At 35.1% G+C, this 15,467-nt stretch overlaps 1 protein-coding gene and 1 long non-coding RNA gene across 2 annotated transcripts; one reads left to right on the forward strand and one right to left on the reverse strand.

Moving 5' to 3' along the window:
* Positions 1–5,518: 5,518 nt before the first annotated feature.
* Positions 5,519–6,197, reverse strand: LOC122275685. Its single transcript, XR_006228628.1, has 2 exons — positions 5,958–6,197; positions 5,519–5,802 (listed from the first exon to the last, which is right to left on the reverse strand). It is a non-coding gene; the product is annotated as an uncharacterized LOC122275685 (long non-coding RNA).
* A 6,619-nt stretch (positions 6,198–12,816) lies between these two features.
* Positions 12,817–15,064, forward strand: LOC122275511 (cationic peroxidase 1-like). The gene is made up of 4 exons (XM_043084608.1): positions 12,817–13,142; positions 13,913–14,092; positions 14,236–14,401; positions 14,513–15,064. The coding sequence occupies exons 1-4, from the start codon at positions 12,906–12,908 to the stop codon at positions 14,896–14,898; spliced, it is 969 nt and encodes a 322-aa protein (XP_042940542.1). The 5' UTR covers positions 12,817–12,905; the 3' UTR covers positions 14,899–15,064.
* Positions 15,065–15,467: the final 403 nt, after the last annotated feature.

Below are 15,467 nucleotides of genomic sequence, written 5' to 3' on the forward strand. Positions count from 1 at the left end.
TCAAAATTTTTGGTATATTTTGTTAACTCTATTTGGGTTTTTTTTTTTTTTTTGCTGTCATGTTCATCGGTTCATTGTTTCTCGATTCATATACATATGATTTATGTATATGACCATGATTTCCTTACTGAAGTGATGAAAATTTCAAGATTTTGTTCACCATGTTTGAATTTTTTTTCTATGATGTATATATGTATGGATTGGTTTGATTTTGTTGGGGTTATTTTCTGTTAAGTACTGATCCACCTGATCATATGCATATATGCGAATATGGTATTTATTCTGTTTGGGATTTTTCTACTATCATGTATATGCGTATGATCTGAGATCACAGTATAAGAAATTCACACACGTTGCACTCAGAGAAGAAACTCAGAGAACAAAGAATAAGGAGCATACCCAGGAATGCCGAGATTCAGGAGGAGCAATTTGAAACACTCGAAAATTTTTCTATGAAGAAAGTGAGAATAGAGAAGAGTAGAAGTGGAAGGAAAATATAGTTCACAGATTTGAGTCGGTTTCAATCTGTCAGAGGAAGCGATAAGATCATAATGTAAGACTGACGTGTAGAAATGTAGAAAGACCAAAACAACCGTTAGCAAAAGAAGAATTAAAAGGAACATAATGAAATTTAGCAATACAGGCAAGGGCAAAATTGAAAACAAAAATGTTGGACAAAAATACTGTTCATCCAACATTTGCGTTTATATATATAGTAGATGTAGGTTGTACAAATGCATAATGGAAAACCTAACGATGTCTCAGAAGAATTGTATGCGTTGGAGTGTGGTCCATAGAGACAGGTAGCTCGATATTATGTGTGTATTTCTTGGGAAAGTAGGTATTACATAATGGATTGAGAGTGTTATAGAAAAATTCAAAATAGTGGTGTCTTAGTATAATGAAGTCATGAGGGAGAGAACATAGATTTTTATGGGGTTATTGTGGATATAATTGGCTTGAAATATTTGAGGGAGCTTGCGGTATATTTGTTTAAATGTGATTGGTGGGATTTAAACAATCTAAGAAGGGGAGTGCATAATGATGAATATTTCTTGAGTACTGATACATCGAAAAAATATTATGAAAATTATCTTTTTATTTTGGCTTCTCAGGCATCTCAAGTATTCTACTTAGATGATCCCGAGTTAGGAAATCAATGGCGAGTAGTACAAAAGTTTTCTCCAAGAAATATATATGATGTTATTAATGAGGTGGAGGGACAAAACGAAGAGAAAGATGATTCCTCTACTCAAGAAGCATACCAAGAGAGTTGACTTGTCGTCAACTTGTTTGTAGATTTGAGCTAGTATGAGATGATTCAATTGTGTTGGAGAGATATTGAAGTTGAAATTGATGATGCGACAGTTGGGAAAAATGTGGGTTCATATGAAGTATTTACAGATGAGGAGGGCGAATGGTCCACTGAAACTGATATAGATGATTGATGTGTTTTGTGTTCACATGACACTTTTGTGACAAATCTTTAATGTGATGCATGTATCAATATTTTGAAATGATGCCACCCAAGAGGAAGGCGGTTCCCATTCCATCTCCACTGATGCCTATCTCTCTGAGAGACTCACCACTAGAGATTAACTTTCTAGATCAAGGGAAAAAAGTAGTATAATATTGTTATAATTAAAATAAATGACACATAAGCATATGGAATTCTAACTATCATTTTTTTCTTCATGTGTACATTGCCATATGGTTATTTTAGAGTTAAACGTACAATCTCGTCAATGCTAAGTTACTACTAGAGGCGTGACGATAGAAAAATACCATAAAGTTGGTAAGATAAAGGTTAACATTCCTGATAATCATACTGGAGGTAAAGGAGAACCAGTGGCCTGGCTTTCATGTAGGTGCTCTTACATGGACTTATGCACCTTTTTTTTTTTAATAAATCTCACTTTGGCAGAGGAAAATCGTGATTATAAACAGACACCTAGGAATTACAAATAGACATGAAAGACCAAACCTAAGCATCAAAATAAACCATTAACTTTCGAGAATAAAAACCATGTCACCGCAAATGACAGTAAAGACTAAGAAAGCCAATTAATTCATTTCGCATATGCTCCAAGTCCGAACCTTCAGCTTCACAATTTCCATTGAACATAAGACAAACTGAGTTTATCCATTTTCATGTACCTCTTCACATGTACAGGATGAGGCAAGCTACCATATTCAATCCAAATTCTTGATACACCTTTCGCACCCATCTTCGACAAATAATCCGCCATTGTATTCACTTCCCTATATATATGCCAGATACAATAATTGAATGTACCCAATATCTCCATAATCTCCACCCAATAATCCTCCAGGTACCACACTCCACATCTCGCCTTGTTGATCCAGTGAACAACCAAATTAGAGTCCATATCAATTTCTAGCCAAGTAACTCCTAACTGCCGGCATAGCTTTAGACCATATAATAAAGCTTTCAATTATGTTGAATTATTAGTACCTTGCCCAAGAGAATGAGAAAAAGCCACCAAAATATCACCTTTGTGGTTTAGCAAAACCCCTCCCGCTTTGGACCTACTAGGATTCCCCAAGCAACACCCATCTACATTAAGTTTAAGCCTACCAGGTTGTGGTCTATCCCAAGTAACCTTTCCTTTGGCTGGTGAACTGCAATATTAAGATCATGTAGAATAATTTCATCCGCTTTGGTTAATTTCTTTGCCTCTCACAATTTCATAGCCACCCATCCGACCCAATATTTCATGGCTCTCCATGTTGTTTCCATCGACTTGGCTTTCCTTTCCATTCTTTTAGTACACCTCTAGGTCCACAATTTCCATGTGACAATAGAGGGAAGAAGGCATATGCACCTTTGGCTAGGCCTTCTTTCAAACCGCATTATCTTGATTCCCACATGAGCAGCACATTTTCTACATATCGCAGTTGCAAACTCACCCTTGGCTAAGACATCATTCAAGTTTCCATATTTCCCATCTACATAGCATTTGTACTTAGAAACAATTGGGATTCCCACCTGTCTCAATCGATCATCCACACTAAGAAAGGCATTATAAGCCTTCCAAATATTGATCGAAATATTTTTGGGAGCGAGGCATCCAGACCCAGTTTGCCCAAGGCCATTTTGGAGATTTAGGTTTGGTTTGGCACATAAAAGTTCTCATCTCAAACTCAAAATTCTAATCTTATTATTACAACTTTCCCAAATTTCTATATAAAATATAATAAATAATTCAAAATTTTCTTAATTTTTTTAAATTCCAAAACAATAATAATATTAAAATCATCTTAAAACTCAAAATCCTCATCTCAAAATTCTCTATTACCAAACTGAACCTTAACACGAATACAATCTCATGCCGATTTAGAACCGAAACTTCCATTTTGTGTGACCTCCAAAATAAGAATATCATCTCCTGATTTTTTTTTTCTTATCCAATGCCTCTAAAACTTCCTCCAATTTACCAGCTCTCACTAGTTGAGCAATTTGATTTTCATCCTAGCCATTCTCCACCGCCACTTCCTTTACACCTAAGTCTGGATACCCCACCACATTTATCTTATCACCAAGAGGTCTCGAATCAAGCCATTTATCCTTTCAAAAAAATGCATCCCCTTGCTTAATTTTCTAATGAGAACATTGCAACACATCTGGGATACATTTAGCAACCATTTTCCAAGTGCGAGTAACACTAGAAGAGGCCACCAAAGATATGTGGGTATTCTTAGCATATTTTGCTCTAAAAGGTTGAGCCCACAAATATTTTCTTGCAATAAGATTCCTTGCAAGCTTCATGTGTAGAGACTTTTGAACTTCTTGAAATTTTTGAAGCCCAATTCCACCTTCCTGAGTAGGTGAACAAATCTTCTCCCTAGCAACCCACTTTTTCTTCTCTTTCCCCTCTGACACTCCCCAAAAAGAATAGTGCTAAGAAACCAATTTATACTTGAAATTACTGTCTTTGGAATATGAATACTTGCTAGCAACTGAATGGGAAGGCTCATGAGCACATGACACAGGAGAAGAACCTGAGAGCCCTTAGAAAGAATTTTCCTCTTCCACCCGCTCAACTTGAACGGATCCAAGTAATAAGGCTTTCCAAATGATGAACCTTCAATCTTCCACACACAATTGGAGCACCAAGGTATGTGAAGGGAAAAGAACCTTGAGAAAACCCAGTTTACCTTAGAATCATCCTTCTTCGATGGGACAGATTTTTTCTGAGAAGAAAATACGAGAGTTCTCCTTACTCACCACTTGTCAAGACCAGTTTTCATAGGAATTGAGAATTTCCATAATATTCCTCAAGAATGATCGACTTCCATTAGCAAATATCACAATATCATCAACATACAACAAATGAGAGATAAGAGGAGTACCTCGAGGTTGGCAAAAGGGTTCAATTCAGCCTTGTAAAACCCCTTCTTCAAAAGTCTAGACAAAATCTCTTCAACCATAATGAAAATATATGGAGATAGAGGATCTCCCTGTCTCAGACCTCTTCCTCCTTTGACAAATCCCTTAGCTACACCATTCATGACAATTGAGAACCAAGGAGTAGTAACACACCTAGTAACACACCGTCTAATCAACTGACAAATAGTAGAGGAAAAGCCAAAAGAAACCAGTACTTGAAAAAGAAACTCCCACTTAACAATGTCATAAGCCTTGGCCATATCAATTTTCAACAAAACATTCCCTCCCCTACAAGGCTTATTAATACTGTGAATTATCTCTTGAGTGAGACTAATGTTTTCAAAAATATTGCAAACTGGTATGAAGGCACCTTGCTCCATAGAAACAAGAAGCATGCAAGAAATATGTCTAACCAACAATTTAGAGCAAACTTTATAAACCGCAAACTTTATAAACCACTGAGTACAAACTAATCAACTAAAATTTATCAAACCCCGTGGGACTTTCCATCTTAGGAGTAAGAACCACAAAAGAAGAAGAATAAAAATGAGGAAGAGGAGTACCTCGAAAAAAATCACAAATCGCCTCAACCACATCAAAGCTAACAATTGCCCAACATGATTGAAAAAAACTAGAGCCAAATCCATCCGGACTTGAGCTATTATCTATTGGAATAGAAAACATCACTTCTTTAATTTCCTAGGAAGTGGGGATTTGATAGATAGAATTATTCTTATTCTCAGGTCCACAACCCATCTAGAAAGGACTTATGCACCTTTGGCTACAAGTTCATGGCATAAAGTTTTTCAAGATGTCAAGGAGCTTATTAGGAAGCGCAGGTAAATACTTTCTTCCATGGTTTATAATGTTGCTAATATTTACAAGAAGTTTGAGGATCCTGCATTTAACTTAAATAAATAACTTGTTTTTCAACCAATTATCTGGGATGAAATAAAATCTCTTTAAAAAAAAAAAAAAAAAAAAAACACCTGTTTGAATGTCATTTGAATGGTTTCCTCTAATTTTGTCCCAAAACAAATTTTTTGGAATGAAAATCGAATTTTTGTCCTAAAAAGTCTTTCAGGATGGTGATATTGATATTTGTAACGCTTTTTTATTTTTTATTTTCCTTAAAAACTCATTTGATCAGATGAGACAGTATCTTTTTGAGATGAAAACTTTTGTTCTAGAAGATACAAAATGTTGTAGTGTCCGTTAACACCACCACGCTCTGTCACCCCACATTGTGGTTTTCCTCCGTCTGCCCCCGTCCGTCGAAGCTTTTTCTCCCTCAGCTTCTACCTCCTTTGAAAAACCACCCCGCTTTACACTAGGACTTAGATAATTTATCCACCTTAATCTGCAAGTACTTTTGCCACGCCTCTTTAAACCTGCATGTACCGCAATTTTTTTAGTTTTGTTTTTTTTGGAAATAGCATCAGATCTGTGTAACAAATAGACGACCGGCATGATCGATCTTCATGAGGTTTATGCTTTTCCTGGTAACACGGGAAATAGAAGGAAGCTGATTAGATAAACTACAAACCTGACATGTAATCCATTAAGATTCAATCCGGCCTCCTCCTCTGTCCACAACCCTTTTTTATATTCATTCCTACCTTCCATTCTTGTTGTAGAGAAGAATTTTGGGGGAGAGAGAGAGAGGTTCGAGTTTTCGGTAGGTCCTAATGTCCATTAATGACAGATGAAGAGGACTCCATACTCAAGAATTATGTCACCATCAATGGTCAGGGTAGATGGAATTCCGTTGCTCGCTGCACAGGATATAGTAATTCTTTCTTAATTTCGATCCGGTGCTTAGTGCTCGTTAATTCTTTTGTAGTTTAATTCTACTCGTGAATGGGAGTCCATGAATGAATTTGACAAGCATTAATTATCAGCGAATCATGACAACCAAACTATCGGCCGCTTTATCCCTTTGATATTTTCTCAGTACGTACCTTTCCACACTGCATGTGGTCTGTGCAGCTAAACAACGCACAATAATTATATATATGTCTCCTTTGACAAATACAACCCACATGATTTTAGTAGATCGAGCCAAGATCAAGAGAGGTGGGTTTCGGTCATATTGTAAAAACCAGAATTTAATTTTTTTTGGGGGGGGGGGGGGGGGGGGGGGGGGGCGCTAGCCAGCTAGCTACTTGAAAGAATATTATATATGCATCATTTATATATATATATATATATATATATGCAGACATATTAGCTGGCATTGGGTTTGTGGAGTTTGGTTTTGTTGGTGTGTAAGCCCAATTTGATGACCTGATTTAACAAGGATGTGTAGAGATTTCGTTCGAGGCGTGTTGACACTCTGCTTAAGCGAATAATACAAAAAATTGAATATTAAGATTTTTGCTATAAGACACTAAAAAATTTACATAATAAACAGTTTAGCACGCCCATGAGTGTCCTCATGAATGGTGAAATTTCATCCCAAAGTATATTTAGTGATTATTCAGTATAATAAAATTTTCTGCAGCTCTATCGAACATTGGCATGTTGTCGAATCACATTAATTTTATATCGTGTGATATTTGTTTTGCTCTTGTTTACTTTCACTTAGGTATTAATGTATATGTGTTCATTACACATTAATTGTCCCCGATGAAAACATGACCCGATAATCCCCGGCCAAGAATTAAACATATTAATTAACGAAAACAAGAAATTCGAAAGGCCGGTGAAAAGCCGAGTACTACTTGAGTTAGACATGACCCGACTAATCAAATTGTCATAATGTAATTGGTTTGTACGTGTTTTCTCAACATTAACTAATAATATTGTCGATATTTGACTTGATGGATTTTGGGCATGCATGCTAAACTACGTGAAAGGTGAAAAAAAATAATGGATTAGAAGAATAAGGCAACGTAAATCAGGCAATATAAGTAGTATTATTTTTTGAGGGTTATGAATATCTGAAATGGAGTGCTAGCAACATATATAGCTGACAACTGCTGCCACCTGTACTTGTTTCTTTATATTCTAGTATTTATTTCTTTGTCTATTGTATTGTACTTGTGTGGCACCAAAAATGTATACATGACTAACCTACTTGGCGTGTACTAAAAGGAGATTGGAGTAGGAAAAGTTATAAGGCTTGAAAGCCAAGGCAGCTGAAGCCAAACTTGAAAAATCTATATTAATAACATGTATGACTTGAGATTATTGATCAGAGTGGAAAAATTACTTTGCAACCCTACAGACACACACTTCTAAATATATTTTAGAGGCAGCAATTTTTGCGTACTTAGCAAACTGATATACTCAGAATCTATAAGTTGTAAAATGGGTTTTTTGTTTTGCAAACTTAGGTAGGCTTAACTTATTGTATTTTCTGTTATGTATGCACACAGGAAAAAGACCAACCAGTTTTGAAAAATGGAGAATTTAGTATGCAATATTTGATAGAGACAATTTCTAATTAGATGAATCTCTACATGTTTCTTTTCATATTATATTAGCCCACCAATATGGTGACTTTTTTCTGCCTCGTGTTGGGAAACAAATTATGGTGGGTAACTTGTATACAAATATGCTGCATTGGAGCACTGTCAGGCTTGGATTATATACTGCTGGAATTTCATATGTTAGAGCTGCCATACAACCATATTAGAACTTTTAGTTATACTTTCTATGGATGCTCTTAAAAGTAAGGAAATTTCAATGGTGGTTGATCATTTGCATAATTGTGCAGGTAGACTAAACCTGGCAATACAAGTTCTGATATGTGGCCATACATTGATAAGGTATTATCCTATCTAATAGGGCTGTTTTTGGATATTTATGTTAGAGTCTGGCACTTCTAAGATTTTCGATGTTTGAGGCAATTTGTAGTAGATTAGAACCATAGCACAAGGAATATTTCCAGAGTACATGTGTAACTTATAATATAAGTTTTGATGTATTTACTCCAATGTTTTGGGTTTAGCAGTGATGTAAGAAACTAATAAATCTAGAAATCACCGCTGAAGATCATCAACATTGAACTTTATATTAAATATGTACAGCTATACACGTTGTATGTGAGTACTGCATGTAATTGCTTGTAAGATAATTAGTTTCAGATGCATATATACATATATATACTGTTTGTATAAATTGAGTAAAACCCTATAGAGTGATTGTGATTGTGTGTTTCTTTCTTCATAGTCTAATTATTTACAAGCACCAAATTTAAAAGTGATAGTTTCGTGATTAAGAGTGATTTGCTTAAAGGACTGTAAATCCCTTTCTAGATTTTAGCTTGACCTTATGTTTGCCATTTTGGCAATTGGCGATGATGAATGAACATTAAAGTTACAGGCTCAAATATGTATTATTTCCTTGTTCATTATTCAATGTTTCCTATATTAAAATAATCAGTTTACGTGCTGAAAATCTATATGGTCATTGACAGAATGGATCCCCCCCACTTGATGCAGACGTGTTGAAGTTGTTCTACCCAATGCCCAGGTGCACATTGTTATCGATGACATGAACTAATTCTAACTATAGAAGAGTAGGACAGTTGAACAATTGTTGATGAATGTGGAGATCTTCAGTTAATGTTTAGGAGCAAGAAATGGGATCTATATATTTAGTAGTTTGTAAGTACTGTAGGTTTTGCAAGTAGAAATTGGTCCAACCGAATGTATATAGCTCATAACTACATTAATGTGAATTTTCCACTGCGTTTAGATTATGAATGTGTTTGATTTATCATATTCAATGAAAAAGGTTTTTTCCTATAATGAAAGTAACCTGCAGAATTTTCCTCTATGTTTCGTATTTCTAAGTTGGATGTTGTTAATAGGTTTATGTGTGAATGGTTCATGTAGGATCATTAAACTTGTGGTGATGCCAATGAAATTAAGTAATTAATTGTTGTTAATTAACAGCAAATAAATTACTTAAATTAAGTAAAGTTTAAGGTATTTGTTGAAAAAGTTAATTGATTATTTCAGACTAAGTAATAAATTGATTAAATATGTGATTCTTACTAAATAGTTCATTATATTTCTTACTAAGTTTGAAAAATATGGATATATATATATAACCAACGTAACAGGCGAAATAACGAGCCAAAAAAAAAAAACCAGAAAACTAATAGCGGCGCTTTTCAGAGTAATTGCAACGATTTTAGATGCTGCAATTACACATTAACAATGATTTTTAGACATGGACTTCCCAAATTTGCAAAATTTTTCCTAATTGCAGTGCTTTAACGTATATTTCCAGCATTTTTATTTCGCTGCATATTATTATTTGCAACAAATTCCTCAAAATCGCTGCAATTTATAGTGCAATTCCAGTGATTTTAGGAATTTACAGCTATCCCAAATACTGCAGTTACACTTTAACAACACTTTTATCTACAGTCTTACCCTTTTTTGCAGCACCTTTTGAATTAGTTGCAGCATTTTTATTCCGTTGCAAAATATTATTTCCAACAATTACCCAATAATTCGCTGGACTTGACCAACTGAATCACAGCGATTTTATAAAAATTCCAGTGATTTGCAACAGTTTTTTATCTATTTGCAGCGCTTTTGGTTGAATTTTCAATATTTATATTACACTGGAAAAGAGAATTTGTAACAATTACTAAAAAATCGCTGCTATTGAAAGCTCAATTCCAGCGCTTTTTAGAGGGAATCCAGCACTTTTAAATGCTGCAAATTTACGTTAACAGTGATTTTTCATATATATATTCAATCACATTCTTAATTGCAGTGCTTTTGGGTCCATTTTCAGCATATAAATTACGCTGAAAATAAGCATTTCCAACAATACTAAAATAAAGTGCTGGTATTACATTATTAATTGTAGCGCTTTTCAGAGTAATTGCAGTGATTTGTAATGCTGCAATTACTCGTCTGCAATGATTTTTCAGACAGTATAATCAGTTTTGTAGCAGTGTTTTAGCTAATTGCAGCGCTTTTAGTTGCATTTTCAGCATCAAGGTTACGCTGAAAACAGATATTTGCAACAATTTTGAAGATAATCGCTACAATATTTGAGCTCAATTGCAGCGATTTATAGAGTATTTGCAAGGATTTAAAATGCTGGAAATAAGATTTCTCAGCGATATATCTTTATGGGCTTGCGGGCAGTTACATCGATGTTTGTAGAGTTAGCAAGGAAAAAAAATTGCTGCTAAAAGTATTTTAAGCAGCGATACTTTTTTTCGCTGCTTTGGGAAAAAAGACGCTATAATAGCGGCGATTGTGCAAGGAATTTAAAGGCGCTGGAAATGAGTATATACAGCAGTTTATATGCTTTTTGCAACGATTTTAAGTTCTGTAAAAGACCTGATTTCTTGTAGTGTGAAAGCTGCTAGCTGCTCTAACTATATATCAAATGTGATGGGTTTACTTAAAGAGTAATGCTACATACAGTCACTTTTGCGTACTCCATGCGCACTCCACTGATATGATTTGTTGGATTAATTTTTTTAATACACAATCAATCATATCACTGGAGTGCACAAAGGAGTCTACAAAAATGACTGCGCATAAAATTTTTGTTACTTTAAATTTTGTATCATGTGCTCGCTTCCTACTCAAATGAACGAGTAAAAACGTGACACCTACATACCGAGTAGTTAGTTCCATTGTGACAGCAAATTAAAAAAACTAAAAATATCATGTTGCAAATTAACAAATGAAGCATTTACAGATAAGTCCACGGTCGTTTGCATTTTGTTTGTAGAAATGCTTGCATGTGTACGTATAAATAATGTCAAAGGGTATACTGGCATTAATCTTAAATAGAGATTAGTGATAATATATATGGGTATATACTCATTGATCGATTTGAATCCCCAGCTCCTTCCATGCATCAAATTTATCAAGTCATGATCAATCTACTCCAAACACAGTTAGCTATACAATAATTAATTAAGGGCACTTAATTTTGCAAATGAATATATAAATGATATACTGACCTTCCAGTTCTCTCTCTCAATTCTCATCACTCTCTCTTTAATAAAATATTTTTATTTTTATTTATAACTTAGCAAGGAAAAATAATATTTCAAGGAAAGGTCGCACGCAATCAACTCTAGCTGCGAAGAAAATGATTTTTAGCCAGCGAAGAGTAAACCAGTCTATATTATACATATATTAATTCGATCTGGAAATTAAAAAACGAACCACTCTCATCACCAAGAAATTCAGACACAAAACCAGCTTTAACCTTGACGTTGTCGTTTCTGTCTGCAAACAAATTATAATTAATGAATGGGCCGGAATGTTTCTAATGGCATGTGAGATGGGAAGATTCATCATATATATATATATATAGCTAGGGAGATTTACATAGAAAATGTACGTAAGTGATATATCTACATAGATAAATTGAGTTTAAAATTAAAAGTTTAATAAAATATTATTAAAATATATTTTTTTAATATTATTTTTATTTAAAAATTTAAAAAATTTATAATAATTAAAAAAAAAAAATTCGAAAGGAGTCGTCAAAACAAATGAAACGGATTGGGCCCAGTCGCGCGGGTACGTACTAAAATCCATCTTATTTTATATACAGTGTGAAGACGGATTATAAATGGTTCTGTGGACAAACAATCCGCCAAACACTGCCAGCTTGGTCCAGCCGAACCTAAATTCAAGATCTTTTTCTGCGCCGACGCTTTTTTTTTTTTTCCAACCTAATAAAGCGTATGGAATCATGGATTAATTAAATTGATGGAACAGTAATCACAAAGTAGATAACGCAGTGAAAGTGACTAGCACCGAGTCATCTATCCTACGTTCTTTGATAGCTCCATATCAATTTCTCTTTTGGGAATTCCATTGGGCATGCAGCCAATAGTGCATGCATTAATTTACTTGAAATTACTAAGAATAATTGACATCTTTTGAGCACTTGGATACCTTCTAGCTTATATATTTACGCAAAAATTTATGGTGTTTTTTTTTTTTTTTTGTTTGCTCCGAACGCTGACTCAATGCATGAGGAAAATGCATGTTAGAAAATAGAATAAGGAACAGAAATCAAAATTTTTAAACAGTGAGATGATTGTAAATCTATCTCTTATAAAAATATTGTCTCCCACTCAAAAATTGAGTTTTGCAAAGGAGAATATGGCAATAATGTCATCAGAATACAATACTGTTTTTTTAGTGTACAGATTACAAATTCTGAACACTAATTTTAAAACGAATAGATGTAAATAGTAGCAACATATATAATATTCCGATTAGAGAAAAAAAATATATATAATATTTCATTTTAATTTAAACAAACTGGTCAGAAAAGTAATTGTACAAATTGAAGAAATGCAACACTTCATTTGATTAAAATAAATCCATCACTTGCGATTATGCATACACTTCCACGCGGGTCTTCTCAGAGCTCCTCTATAAATACATGTTACCTCTTGTACCTTGTATATCCACGCACCAAGCGAAAGGCCATCTTCTTTTTCTTCTTCCTATATATTCTTCTTCCAGCCAAATCATTAGTCATGGCTTCCTATCATCCCACCTCGGCCTTCATTCCAGCCACTGCCACTAAATTATGCCTTTTGATCTTTTCACTTGTAGTGGGAATGGCTTCTGCTCAGTTATCCTCTAATTTCTATGAAACTTCGTGCCCTGAAGCCCTTTGCACCATTAAATCTGGTGTTGACTGTGCAGTGTCAAGTGAGAAACGCATGGGAGCATCATTGCTACGTCTTCATTTTCATGACTGCTTTGTTAATGCAAGTCATGATCTCTCTCACTTTCTCCTGGTTCTATAAGATATTTTGAACCTGTTTTATTTAGTTTCACTGTACGGTCTTTATATCCGTTTACTAAGTTTGGTAAGTATCTGCATCTATCTGATCTCTTATTTAAAGAGGTTTTTATCTGAAAAAGTCAGCTATATATGGTAATTAAATAGCAATAGTGCGCGACCTTCGATTTGTTTTTAGTACGTAATTGCATCCTCATGATCATCTCTTTTTACTTTTCCAACTATACAGCACCTATCTTGTAAGCATGACAGAAAAGAAATGAAAATGAAAAATCCTTAGTTTATGATAATATCTCTTTTCAATCAGCACGCCTTTCCCAAAATTTAGACACAGACCAAAACGGTAAGCTGGATAGTTTTGGTCCCAACCCAAAGACATGACCGAAAGGTGATCTCCGCCTTCCCAATATTCTTTATATGTAGACGTGTATATACATATTATATGTAGATGTGTAAATCGTGTATATACAATATTGTCGGTGCTATTTATTTTTTGTATTCATTGCTTTTATCAATAGAGATTAACTCTTGATTATGCTGTGTACTAGACTTTATGATAAGTTCCATATATATAATATAGCCACACACGAAAGAACAAATTTATAATAAACTTGCGTTAATAAAACTATATATGTGAGATGACACTTGAATCATAACACTTATATGTACTTATATAAATGCTAGGATTCCTCAAATGACAAGTTTGAGTAACATTAATATTATTTTCTGTAACAGGGGTGCGACGCATCGATTCTGTTGGACGATGGAGGAGAGAAAACTGCGGGGCCCAATAACAATTCAGTAAGGGGATATGAAGTAATAGACAACATCAAATCTGAAGTGGAGAAAATCTGCCCTGGTGTTGTGTCTTGCGCTGACATTGTAGCAGTTGCTGCAAGAGACTCCGTCGTCGCTGTAAGGAATTAAAAATAATAATAATAATAATAAATTTATTCCTTTAAAGCTAGCTAAAATATTTTTAACATTTCAAAATCTTGTTCGATCCTTTTGTTGAATTTTCCTGATCATAATAACGAATAATTAATTATTGCATTCAGCTAGGTGGACCTAGTTGGACAGTTCAATTGGGAAGAAGAGATTCCACAACCGCAAGTGCAGCTACGGCAAATAGCGATCTCCCTCCTCCAACATTGAGTCTTAGTGGCCTTATTAGTGCCTTCTCAAAAAAAGGTTTTACTGCCAAAGAAATGGTGGCTCTTTCAGGTGCTCTGGGTTAAATGTTTATCCCTACTTAATTAATTTTAATCCATTAGTTTTTAAGTGACTACAATGTTTCGCTATATATATATATATATGATTTCTTTCTGCATGCAGGATCTCACACAATAGGTCAAGCAAGGTGCATAAGCTTCAAGCCAAGGATTTACAATGAAACCGACATAGATTCCTCGTTCGCAACATCGCTGCAATCCAAGTGTCCAAGAACGGGAGGAGACAATAACCTTTCTCCTCTTGATGTTACGAGTCCGGCATCTTTTGACAACGCTTACTTTAAGAATTTGGTGGCCAAAAAGGGTCTCTTGCACTCAGACCAACAGCTCTTCAGCGGGGGTTCCACAGACGCTCAAGTTAATGCTTATATCTCCAACCCAGCAAGCTTCCGAACAGACTTTGCCAACGCAATGGTGAAGATGGGAAACCTTAGCCCACTTACTGGTTCAAGTGGGCAGATCAGGACAAATTGCCGTAAAGCCAACTAAGTCGAAGCATAAGATGACTGGGATCCTTTTCGATCGAGTATCATATATATAACTAGCTCTTGTTATTTTTTTAGAAACTTGGCTGTCATAAAGTCATGATGTAGTTCATTTGACATGAAAAAGTGCCCCAAGCTCAGTTTATAAAATTGTTCCACAAGTTTCTCCAGATCAACAAGTGTCGAGTGTTTCCTCTTAGTGGTAAAGTGTACTACGTAGTATAAAACTAGAGTAACACTTCACGAATCCACAACCTAAATACTATTTCAAGTGAGAACAAAAAATAAAGAGATTTTCACTATTCAGATGGATCCTAATGACCAAATGAGGCGGTTATATATAGTCCACCCTACACGGCTGGCCTCAAAGGCCAGCCTTTATTCTGCAGGTAGGCCTTAAAGCCATGTGTTAGACATTACAAGCCATGTAACGCATGGCCTTAAAGCCATCCATTCATGGGCTTGTAACGTACAGGAGGGGAGGGATGTCACAACCCCCAGGAGATTTGCCCGGGACCATACCTCGGCACGACTCATGGAGGGTCAGGACAGTCAAATGGCTAGCCTGCTTGC

Source organism: Carya illinoinensis, chromosome 9 (genome assembly GCF_018687715.1).
Source record: "Carya illinoinensis cultivar Pawnee chromosome 9, C.illinoinensisPawnee_v1, whole genome shotgun sequence".
NCBI classification, from domain to species: Eukaryota; Viridiplantae; Streptophyta; class Magnoliopsida; order Fagales; family Juglandaceae; genus Carya; species Carya illinoinensis.

What these genes read in the sequence shown, in the direction of transcription:
- LOC122275511 (XM_043084608.1), top strand. Translation starts at nt 12,906, where the DNA reads ATGGCTTCCTATCATCCCACCTCGGCCTTCATTCCAGCCACTGCCACT. An exon ending in CAAGAGACTCCGTCGTCGCT is followed by an intron (nt 14,093 to 14,235) that starts GTAAGGAATTAA and finishes TATTGCATTCAG; the next exon opens with CTAGGTGGACCTAGTTGGAC. An exon ending in AGAAATGGTGGCTCTTTCAG is followed by an intron (nt 14,402 to 14,512) that starts GTGCTCTGGGTT and finishes TTCTGCATGCAG; the next exon opens with GATCTCACACAATAGGTCAA.